At 43.4% G+C, this 12,094-nt stretch overlaps 1 protein-coding gene across 1 annotated transcript in view; it reads right to left on the reverse strand.

The window, feature by feature from the left end:
- Positions 1-12,094, reverse strand: part of LOC134356592 (adhesion G-protein coupled receptor G1-like) — a 101,112-nt gene that overhangs the window by 74,777 nt on the left and 14,241 nt on the right. The window contains exons 3-5 of the mRNA XM_063067552.1: positions 10,066-10,107; positions 7,373-7,414; positions 837-872 (exon numbers count right to left, since the gene is read on the reverse strand). Of these exons, the coding sequence (XP_062923622.1) occupies positions 837-872; positions 7,373-7,414; positions 10,066-10,107 (120 nt within the window). The remainder of the gene's footprint in view (positions 1-836; positions 873-7,372; positions 7,415-10,065; positions 10,108-12,094) is intronic.

Raw genomic sequence — 12,094 nt, forward strand, 5'->3', positions numbered from 1 at the left:
GTTTTAAATTTCAGTAGAGGAAGCAGGTGCTGATGAAGCGTCTTGGTCCAGAACATCAACAGTTCAATCCCCTCCATAGATGCTGCCTGACCTGCTGATGCAGTGGTGTAGTTATTGAGCCAACAGATCTATTGCCCTGACACCAACATACAAATCCCACGTCATCTATTGATTACATTCAGTTAATTATCAGGAATTTAAATAAGAATTTTAAATTGAAAAAGATTTAAATTCATGCCATCCCTTCTATTGCTAAAGAACGTGATTGAGCAGGAGCATTACTTTGGTGTCTCTCTTCACAAATGCCCTTCCTTCTGCTGATCTCTACCAGCATCTGTCTTAATTTCAGATTTGCAGTATCTGGTCTTTGGTGTGGATCCAGACTCCCTGGTTAAGGAGCCAGTGAGAAGGAGAGAGACCCAGAATTTGCTGGGATTGTGGTAGCCTTCCTTGGGCATGTTGAGTGACAATGGGAGGAGATCGTTCATGGGATTAGTGGTGGAGTAAAGCAGAGGATAAGGTCAGCGTTGGTAAGCAGATTGTGGGATCCCCCTAGCCAACCAGAGCACCACTGGCCTCACACTGTTTTCTGTACCATGCTTCATAATGCCTGAGGTGGGATCTTACCACACAAATATAGATGACATTTTTCCCCAGACTGCAATCACTTCCAAAGTATCACATTCTGATTTACATTGATAATATCTGTAGCTGAGAAAATAAGTTAACAATTGCAAGATTGCTGATCTTTCCTGATTGTTGGTATTTCTCATAAATTTAGTTAGAGCAGAACTTCCAATAGCTGGGAGTTTTTTGGGATGTTAAAAATTACTGACCTTTATTCTCTATACATTGCTCTATGCAACAGGTCTCTGCAGAAACAAAAAGAAAAGGCCACTGTGTAGAGTTGTTGCAAGACTGTTGAAACCTTTCTTAAAGCAGGTTGATTATAACATCACATTGCTATAATTCTACAATATTCCATGAATCACATTACCTACAATTAGTAGCTTTGAGTTATTCCACTAATTTTTCTGTTGACTCCCCTTTGTCTGGACCTGTGAATGGCCACTCTGGCCAGGATACGGTGAATGCCTGGGTCTCTGTATATCAGTTGCTCCATGAAAGCATTGCACAAATCAATAGGAGTTTAGATCCCGGCAGAGCCAGGAGTAGGAGATGGAAGTTGGAACTGAGTATTTATCTTACTGTGTCAGAAAGTGCATCCTCTTACCACAGTTCCTCATTTTATTTTATCCCACATCCAACACCATAGAGGAGAGCTTTACATAAATTACCTATCTGTAGATTGTGGAATTTTTACTATGCAAACCCAACTGCTATCTTCCCCTGTAGTGCACCAAAGGTCATCACCCAGGGTATGACTCTTGATAATATTTGGAAAACCTGAAGCAGAACTTTAAATTGCAAGATCTCTCAGTCTATTCAACTCCTAGACTGAACAAAAGTTACTGCTTTTCATCGTTCTATTCCACATGCCCTTACCAGAGGATTCAAGGATTTAGGAAACCTAAATAGAAATAAAAATTAAGTTAATGACCATCTGACTCTTCATGGGGACCATGGTCAATGTGGGAGGGATTAAAGGAGGAGGAAAATGTCATGGCAGTGCTCTGTCAGGAGAGACTGGAGAACTCAACTAGTGAGGTGTTATGGCAGGAACTGAGAAATAAGAAAGGTATGACCATGTTAACGGGGCTATATTACAGACCACCTAACAGTCCTAGGGGTTTAGAGGAACAAATTTGAAAAGAGATCAAAGGCTGTTGCAAGACACATAAGGTTGTTATAGTAGGTGATCTTAACTTTCCCATATTGACTGGGAATCCTATACTGTAAAAGGATAAGATGAGAAAGAGTTTGACAAATGTGGTCAGGATAGTTTCCTTCATCAGTACATAGAGGTCCTAATGAGAGAATGTGTGATACTGGATCTGAGATGGGGAAGGTGACAAAAGTTTGTGTAGGGGAACACTTTGCATCCAGTGACCACAATGCTATGAGGTTCAAAGTAAATATACGAAGAGACAGGGTTGGTCCACGGGTTGAGATTCTAAATTGGAGAAAGGCAAATTTTGATGGCATCACAAATGATCTGGCAAGTGCGGATTGGGACAGGCTGTTTCTTGGCAAAGTTTTGCTTGGTATGTTGGAAGCCTTCAAAAGTAAAATCTTGAGAGTACAGAGTTTGTATGCTCCCATCAGATTAAAAGGCAAAGAAACAAAGGCAAAGTTTGAAGCCCTGGTTAAGAGAAAAAAGGTACAAAACAAGTAGGAACAAATGAGGTGCTTCTGGAGTATAAGAAATGCAAGAGAACACTGAAGAAAGAAATCAGGAAGCTGAAAGAAGGCATGAAGTTGCTGAAGCAGACAAGGTGAAGGAGAATCTTAAGGGATTGTACAGATATGTTAAGAGTGAAAGGATAGTGAGGGACTGGTCCATGGAAAACCAGAATGGTGATACTTGTGTGGAGCCAAAACAGATGGGGGAGATTTTCAATGAATTCTTTGCATCTGTATTTACTCAGGAGATGGACACAGACCCTATAGAAATGAGGTAATGTGGCGTCAACTTCATGGACCCTATAGAGATTACAGAGGAGGAGCAGTTTGCTGTTCTGAGGCAAGTCAAGGTGAATAAATCCACAAGGCCTGACAAAATGTTTCCTTAGACCCTAAGGGAGGCAAGTGCAGAAATTGTCAGGGCCCTGTCCTTAGCAACAGGGGATGTACCAGAGGACTGAAGAATAGCCAATGTTATCCACTGTTCAAAAAAGACTGTTTAAATAAAGCAGGAAATTACAGGCAAGTAAGTCTGACATCAGTCGTGGGAAAGTTATTGGAAGGTATTCCAATTCCTTGAGAAGGCAGGCGAGGGACTAGCCTTGACCCAATGGTGTGGTAAAGGAACTGCAAAAGTGAGATGAGATGACAAGGCAGGAGGCTCAGCTATAACATGGTTGAATGAAGGTCCATTTCCATGTCACCGTACACAATAGACAACCTCAGCAGATTTTCAGGTGAAGTGCTGCCTCACTTGGAAGGATGGCCTGGGGTCCTGAATGGAGGTGAGGGAGGTGTATGGGCAGCTGTAGCAATTAGGCCACTTTCAGGGATAAATGCCAGGAGGGAGATTAGTGGGGAGGGAGCAATTCCTGTTGGAGTGGGGGTGGAGGTAAAAATATGTCCAGCAGTAGGATCCTTTTGGAGATGGTGGAGTTGCAGAGGATAAATTTGTTGGATGTGGAGGCTGATGGGGTGGTAGGCAAGGACAAGAGGGACTCTGTCACTGTTAAGGCAGCGGGAAGCGTAAGTGTGGATATATGAGAAATGGAGGAGATGTGGGTGAAGGCAGCATCAATTGTAGACGGAAGTAAAGCTCATTCTTTAAAGAAAGAGGACATCTCCAAAGTTCTGAAACAGAAAGCTGCTTCCCGGGAACAGCCGTGGCAGAGGCAAAGAAACTGAGAAATGGGAAGAGCGCTTTTACAGGAGACAGGGTGGGAAGAGGTATAGTCAAGATAACCATGGCAAACTGTAGTTTTATAAAAGATGTCGGTTTCACAATTTGTCTCCAGAGATGGAGAGAGAGAGATCGAGAAAGGGGAGAGAGATATAAGGGATGGACTAAGTGAATTTAAGGGCAGGGTGGAAATTGAAGGCAAGGGTGATAAAATTGATGAGCTCAGCATGGGTGCATGAAGCTAATTCTTACTCTTCTATTTTCCGTGTTGGACACCAAGAATCTACCTACACTGAAGTAATCCTGTGTTTCCACCCAAGGATGAATGAGGCAGTTTTTATCCTTTATCCACATTAAACATCTTAGTGAATGAGGCTCAAATAATGCACTCAATAGGCACAGACAGGTCTGTCACTGTATTATACTGGCCACAGTACCAGTGGACAGTCTGTTGTACGTCACTTGGTCAGTGGGCTGGCGGGAACAAGTCAATCTTTAAACTCGGACACACTACTGATGGACATGGGTCTCTGCACACCAGCTGCATTCAGCACTGGTGGCCACAGGTCTGAAATTGTAAAGGCACGAATATTCAATATTGATGGAAATATCTCCAGCTCCATATAATAACGTGTGCACAAACTAACACTATATACAGCTGAGGTGTGTGGGGGTATGGGGTGTCCAGGGTAGGATAGCATCTCTGGTGGTGGGCTTGTCATGTTCTGCCCAAGGACAGCTCATCCACCTGACACCCAGCTCTCGCCTGTGGCTCCAAGTAACTGTTTGCATGTGACAGTGGCCATACCGTGGTACATCGCTTCAACAGGTGGCTAAACCAGCTGAGGATCGCCGGGAACCTATAACCCCGGTGAGAAAGGGATATGTCTATCCCAGCAAACAAAGCCAGTTCCGGTGGACTGGGCAGATGAGATTGACTGCAAGATCCAATGGCCAAGAAGGCGTTGCTGCAACACTTTGTGGAGAGCGAAGGGCACGAGAAGGCACAGAAGGTGTCATGGCTACCCACTGCAGCCAAGGAAGTCTTCAGTCCCGATGATTTTTTGAACCATTGGACAAAGAAATTTGAAGCTGACAGGGTGGAACTGCCCCAGTGCAACAACCTTTTCATTATAAAACTCTTCCTGCATAGGTTATGTTGTTGTTGGAAATGACAGAGAGCCAATATAGTTCTGAGAAATTCGGGATAAACATCAAAAATGTTTTAAATTTTAGCAGAGGAAGCAGGTGCTGATGAAGTTTCGATCCAGAACATCAACAGTTCAATCCGCTCCATAGATGCTGCCTGACCTGCTGATGCAGTGGTGTAGTTATTGAGCCAACAGATCTATTGCCCTGACACCAACATACAAATCCCACGTCATCTATTGATTACATTCAGTTAATTATCAGGAATTTAAATAAGAATTTTAAATTAAAAAAGATTTAAATTCATGCCATCCCTTCTATCGCTAAAGAACGTGATTGAGCAGGAGCATTACTTTGGTGTCTCTCTTCACAAATGCCCTTCCTCCTGCAGATCACTGCCAGCATCTGTCTTAATTTCAGATTTGCAGTATCTGGTCTTTGGTGTGGATCCAGACTCTCTGGTTAAGGAGCCAGTGAGAAGGAGAGTGACCCAGAGTTTGCTGGGACAGTGGTAGCCATCCTTGGTCATGTTGAGTGACAATGCGAGGAAATCGCTCATGGGATTAGTGGTGGAGTAAAGCAGAGGATATGGTCAGCATTGGTGAGCAGATTGTAGGATTCCCCCGGCCAACCAGAGCACCGCTGGTCTCACACTGTTTTCTGTACCATGCTTCATAATGCCTGAGGTGGAATCTTACCACACAAGTACAGATGACATTTTCCCCAGACTGCAATCATTTCCAAAGAACCTCATTCTGATTTACATTGAAACACCTGTAGCTGAGAAAATAGGTTAACAATTGCAACATTGCTGATCTTTCCTGATTGTTGATATTTCTCATAAATTTAGTTAAAGAGCAGAAATTCCAATAGCTGGGAATTTCTTGGGATGGTAAAAATGACTGATATTTGACTTCATTCTTTTTACATTGCTCTTTGCAACATGTCTCTGCAGAAATAAAAAAGAAAAGACCACTGTGTAGAGTTGCTGCAAGACAAAGGTTTCTTCCCCTTTCTTAGAGCAGGTTGATTATAACATCACATTACTACAATTCTAAAATATTCCATGAATCACATTCTCTACAGTTAGTAGCTTTGAATTATGCCACTAATTTCTCTGTTGACTCCCCTTTGCCTGGACCTGTGAATGGCCACCCTGGCCAGGATGCGGTGAATGCCTGGGTCTCAATATACCAGTTGCTCCATAAAGACATTGCATAAATCAATAGGAATTTAGATCCCGGCAGAGCCATGAGTAGGAGATGGAAGTTGGAATTGAATAGTTATCTTACTGTGTCAGAAATTGCATCCTATTACCACAATTCCTCCTTTTATTTTATCCCACATCCAACACCATTGAGGAGAGCTTTATATAAATTACCTATCTGTAGATTGTGGAATTCTAACTATGCAAACCCAACTGCTATCTTCCCCTGTCGTGCACCAAAGGTCATCTCTCAGGGTATGACTCTTTATAATATTTGGAAAACCTGAAGGAGAACTTTAAACTACAAGGTCTCTCGCTCTATCCAACTCTCAGACTGAACAAAAGTTACCGCTTTTCATCTTTCTATTCCACATGTCCTTACCAGAGGATTCAAGGAGTTAAGAGACATAACTAATAATAAAAATTAAGTTAATGACCATCTGACTCTTCACGGGGACCATGGTCAATGTTGGAAATCTGAAAATTTGATTTCAAAGTACGAAGTCAATTTATGACCAAAGTTCATATACATCACCATTTACAGAAAGGTATGACCATGTTAATGGGGCTTTATTACAGACCACCCAATAGTCTTAGGGGTTTAGAGGAACAAATTTGAAAAGAGATCAAAGACTGTTGCAAGAAACATAAGTTTGTTATAGTAGGTGATCATAACTTTGCCATATTGACTGGGAATCCTATACTGTAAAAAGACAAGATGAGATAGGGTTTGACAAATGTGGTCAGGAAAGTTTCCTTCATCAGTACATAGAAGTCCTAATGACAGGACGAGTGATACTGGATCTGAGATGGGGAAGGTAACAGAAGTTTGTGTAGGGGAGCACTTTGCATCCAGTGACCACAATGCCATGAGGTTCAAAGTAAATACATGAAGAGATAGGTTTGGTCCACGGGTTGAGATTCTAAATTGGAGAATGGCAAATTTTGATGGCATCAGAAATGATTTGGCAAGTGTGGATTGGGACAGGCTGTTTCCTGGCAACGTTTTGCTTGGTATGTGGGAAGCCTTCAACAGTAAAATCTTGAGGGTACAGAGTTGGTATACTCCCATCAGAATAAGAGGCGAAGATAACAAAGGCAAAGTTTGAAGCCCTGGTTGAGAGAAAAAAGGTACAAAACAAGTAGGAACAAATGAGGTGCTTCTGGAGTATAAGAAATGCAAGAGAACACTGAAGAAAGAAATCAGGAAAGCTGAAAGTAGGCATGAAGTTGCTCAAGCAAACAAGGTGAAGGAGAATCTTAAGGGATTGTACAGATATGTTAAGTAACATGCTCCATAATGCCTGAAGTGTGATCTTACCACACAAATATAGATGACATTATCCCCAGACTGCAATCACTTCCAAAGAATCTCATTCTGATTTACATTGATAACACCTGTAGCTGAGAAAATAGGTTAACAATTGCAAGACTGCTGATCTTTCCTGATTGTTGGTATTTCTCATAAATTTAGTTAAAGAGCAGAAATTCCAATAGCTGGGAGTTTTTTTGGGATGGTAAAAATGACTGACCTTTGACTTCATTCTTCTTACATTGCTCTTTGCAATACGTCTCTGCAGAAACAAAAAGAAAAGGCCACTGTGTAGAGTTGTTGCAAGATTGTTGAAACCTTTCTTCCCCTTTCTTAAAGCAGGTTGATTATAACATCACATTGCTACAATTCTACAATATTCCATGAATCACATTCTCTACAGTTAGTAGCTTTGAATTATGCCACTAATTTCTCTGTTGACTCCCCTTTGCCTGGACCTGTGAATGGCCACCCTTGCCAGGATGTGGTGAATGCCTGGGTCTCTGTATATCAGTTGCTCCATAAAGGCATTGCACAAATCAATAGGAGTTTAGATCCCGGAAGAGCCTGGAATAGGAGATGGAAGTTGGAATTGTGTAGTTATCTTGCAGTGTCAGAAAGTGCATCCTATTAATACAATTACTCCTTTTATTTTATCCCACATCCAACACCATAGAGGAGAGCTTTACATAAATTACCTATCTGTAGACTGTGGAATTTTTACTATTGAAACACAGCTGCTATCTTCCCCTGTAGTGCACTAAAGGTCACCAGTCTGGATATGACTCTTCATAATATTTGGAAAACCTGAAGCAGAACTTTAAATTGCAAGAACTCTCACTCTATCCAGCTCCTAGACTGAACAAAAGTTACCACTTTTCATCTTTCTATTCCACATTGTCATAAGGGGGGTGGGGGTAGTGGACACAAATCCAAGACACACACTGAAGTACTACCAACAGGACTAGGTGTATCAGGAAAGCAAAGTAAGTCGGGAAGAAAGGACACTGGACATTGACAGAGGCCCTGGACGAAACTAGGATGCAGGGCCTGGACTAGGACATGGACAAGAAACACGGAACCCAGACAAGGAACTAGGAACACGGAGCCTGGACTAGGGACTCCAGAACTAGAGCTTGGACCAGGACCCGGAACCTGGGTCTTGACTCGGAACTGGAATCCGGGTTTAGGCTAGGACAAGACGTGGCTACAGGTCATGGCGTGGCTACAGGACCGGACATGAGACACCTGGACAGGATGAGGGAACTTCAGTACAGGGCTGGGTGAAGCACATGGACAGCACGAGAACACAAAGCCTTGACTTGGACTTGGGAGACAGGAACCTCGGAACCTTGCACTTGGAACTTGGGAACCTGGAACACAGAGCCTGGACCCCTCCTTGGGAGCAGGACGTAGGGCCAGGACTCATACACAGCACACAGAGCCAGGACCCCCTCCTTGGGAACAGGACTAAGGGCCAGGGCTCTTTCTACACACAGAACACCGAACACGAAGAGATAGATCCCAACACACGGTAACGGCAAACAGCCGGACCTACCTAGCGAAGGCGACGACACACAGACTGTTCTCAACTCAAGGTAGCGGCAAATGGCCGGACCCACCTAGCAAAGATGAGGACACAAAGAGACAATTCCAAACAATGACAGACTATTCCTTATCTTGACACAGCAAGACCCCGGTCTTACTCTGGCGGCTGAACCTGATGGCCTTGCAGGTCACAGGCGTAGGTTGCAGACGAGGACACAGGCGAAAGTTGCAGGCGAGGCTTCAGAAAGAAGGGGATGGGAAGGGAACAGTCCAGCAACTGAAGCTGAACCCAGGAGCTGTTTCTGTAGCCAGCCCAAAATGAGAGTCATGTGCCTCAATTAAGGCACACAACAGAACAAGGGAAAACCGGAAAACCTGGAATAAGGATTGATGGACCGGACCATAAACCGGAACGCAGACTTCATGGACCTGACCATGACACGCACGTCCTTACCAGAGGATTCAAGGAGTTAGGAGACCTAAATAACAATAAAAATTAAGTTAATGACCATCTGACTCTTCACGGGGACCATGGTCAATGTTGGAATATCTGAAAATTTGATTTCAAAGCTCGAAGTCAATTTATGACCAAAGTTCATATACATCACCATTTACAACCCTGAGATTCAGTTTCCTGTGGGCATCTTCAGCAAATCTATAGAATAGCAACTATTACAGGATCAATGAAAGATCAGCCAGAGTGCAGAAGAGAACAAACTGTGCAAATGCAAATATACATAAATAGCAATAAATAACAAGATCATGAGATAATGAGATGAAGAGACCTTAAAGTGAGATCATTGGTTGTGGGAAACATCTCAATGAAGGGGCAAGAGAGTGAAGTTATCCCCTTTTATTCAAGAGCCTGATGGTTGAGGGGTAGGAACTGTTCTTGAATGCTTGTGAGAGTCTTAAGGCACCTGTACCTTCTACCTGATGGCAGCAGTGAGAAGAGACCATGATCAGGGTGGTGGGGATCTCTGATGATCGATGCTGCTTTCCTACAACAGCATTTCATGTAGATGTGCTCAGTGGTTGGGAGGGCTTTACCCGTGATGTACTGGGCAGAACCCATTACCTCTTGTAGGATTTTCCATTCAAAGACATTGATGCTTCCATACCAGGCTGTGATGCAGCCAGTCAATACACTTCTTACTAAACAACTATGGAAGTTTGCCAAAGTTTTAGATGATAGGAAGCTATGTCATCATTCATAGCAACCAATATTTTCATTTCTCTCTTTCTCAGAGATTTCTTTTTCCCTGACAGCTTCTGGTTTAATGAGATTTGTCAATAACTTGGCTAGAAATGAAAGGGTTCAGAAAACTGAAAGTTTCTCATGATGTTAATATTCAAGTTACTGACCCTTGTCACTGTCCGCTCCGCATGATTTCCTGCAACTCATATCTGTACAGACAAAAAGAGAGAGCCATTATTAGGGAGTTGCTGCAGTGCTGTGAATCTGAGTGGAAGCTCACCGCTCAGATCTTCATTAAATTTCATCTCATTGATCTTAAACTTCTGCTTTCTAGTTATAGACTCTCTAGTACTTAGATAAGGTATCTGGCCAACTATCCCACCAAAGCTCCTCATTGTTCTAAAAAGGTCAGTCTTGAGATCCTATGCTCCAAAGAGAAAAGGCTGAACCTATCCAATCTCTCCTTTTGGCTATAATCCTCCAATCCAGAAAACCTCCTGGGGAATCTCTTCTGTATTCACTCCAATGCTAGTACATTCTTCCTGTAGCCTGGTGACCAGACTGTACAGAATTCTTCCATAATGCTCATAAGTATCCAGCCATTTCCTCTACATTTTGAAAAGAAAAAGTGAGTGGGTGCAATCTGGATATTCCGCGTGCCACGGATCTCAGGGAGCCGCTGGAGAGTGCCCGACGGGACCCACTTTTAAAAACAAAAGCTAGTGGGGCAGTCGGGACATTCTGTGCACCCCAGATTGTGGGGTAATTAGGCACTTACAGGGGAAGATCAAAAGAGGTTCGGTTTAAGTGGAGCGGCCATGGTGGCAGTGGCCAGTGTGAATGGGCTAACGCTGGAGTGCAGAGCTAAGGCTTTAAACCACAGAGCCTTCAGTGAGGACAGGCAGAGGCTGTAGGTCGATTTTGGTAAATTTCTTTTTTTTTCTCTATTTCTTAATTCACAGTTAAAGCAGTGGGAATGCCAGTCAGTGGAATGTTCCTGTTGTGGAATATGAGAAGGTAGGGAGACCTCCAGTGCCCCTGATGAGTACACCTGCTAGAAGTGCATCCAGCTGCAGCTTCTTACAGACCATGTTAGGGAATTGGAGCTGCAGCTGGATGAACTCTGGGAGACTAAGGGGTTGGTTGACAGGCAAAAAGAAAGCTGCTTAAATAAACCAGGAAATTATAGGTAAGTGAGTTTGACATCAGTTGTGGGATAGTTATTGGAAGGTATTCTAAGGGACCAAATCTGTAAGTATTTGAATAGACATGGACTGATTCGGGACGATCAGCATGGCTTCATGCATGATAGGTCATGTCTAACCAATCATGTCGAGTTTTTTGAGTAAGTTACCAGGAAAGTAAATGAAGGCAAAGCAGTGGATGTTGTCTACATGAGCTTTAGTAAGGCATTTGACAAGGTCTCGCATGGGAGGCTGGTCAAGAAGGGTCGGCGTTCAGGATAAGGTAGTAAATTGGATTAGACATTAGCTATGTGGAAGAAGCCAGAGAGTGGTAGTAGAGGATTTCCTCTCTGACTGGAGGCCTGTAACTAGTGGTGCACCACAGGGATCAGTGCGGGGTCCTTTAGAGTGGACAGCCAGCGCCTCTTCCCCAGGGCACCACTACTCAATACAAGAGGACATGGCTTTAAGGTGAGGGGTGGGAAGTTCAAGGGGGATATTAGAGGAAGGTTTTTTACTCAGTGAGTGGTTGGTGCATGGAATGCACTGCCCGAGTCAGTGGTGGAGGCAGATACACTCGTGAAATTTAAGAGACTACTAGACAGGTATATGGCGGAATTTAAGGTGGGGGGTTATATGGGAGACTGGGTTTGAGGGTCGGCACAACATTGTGGGCTGAAGGGCCTCTACTGTGCTGTACTATTCTATGTTCTATGTTTGCTACAACTACTCAATGAGTGAAAAACAAACGTCGCTTGAGAGTTTCTTTGGAAGAGGTGGTGGGGACATAAAAGGCCTAATGATGATGATAACACAGAGACAGCTGAGGCCGAGACTGCAAAAAAAAGAAAGCTTCCTTTAACAGAAAAAATGATGAGTCGTGCATAAAATATGGCTTCATTGCGACCGGTGACTCGCACGCTCCAAGCCCCCTGTGTGTGATATGTGGAGACAAGCTGTCTAAAGAGACAATGAAGCCCTCAAAACTGCTTCGGAACCTTGAGTCCAAGCA

Source organism: Mobula hypostoma, chromosome 14, assembly GCF_963921235.1.
Source record: "Mobula hypostoma chromosome 14, sMobHyp1.1, whole genome shotgun sequence".
Taxonomy (NCBI): Eukaryota; Metazoa; Chordata; class Chondrichthyes; order Myliobatiformes; family Myliobatidae; genus Mobula; species Mobula hypostoma.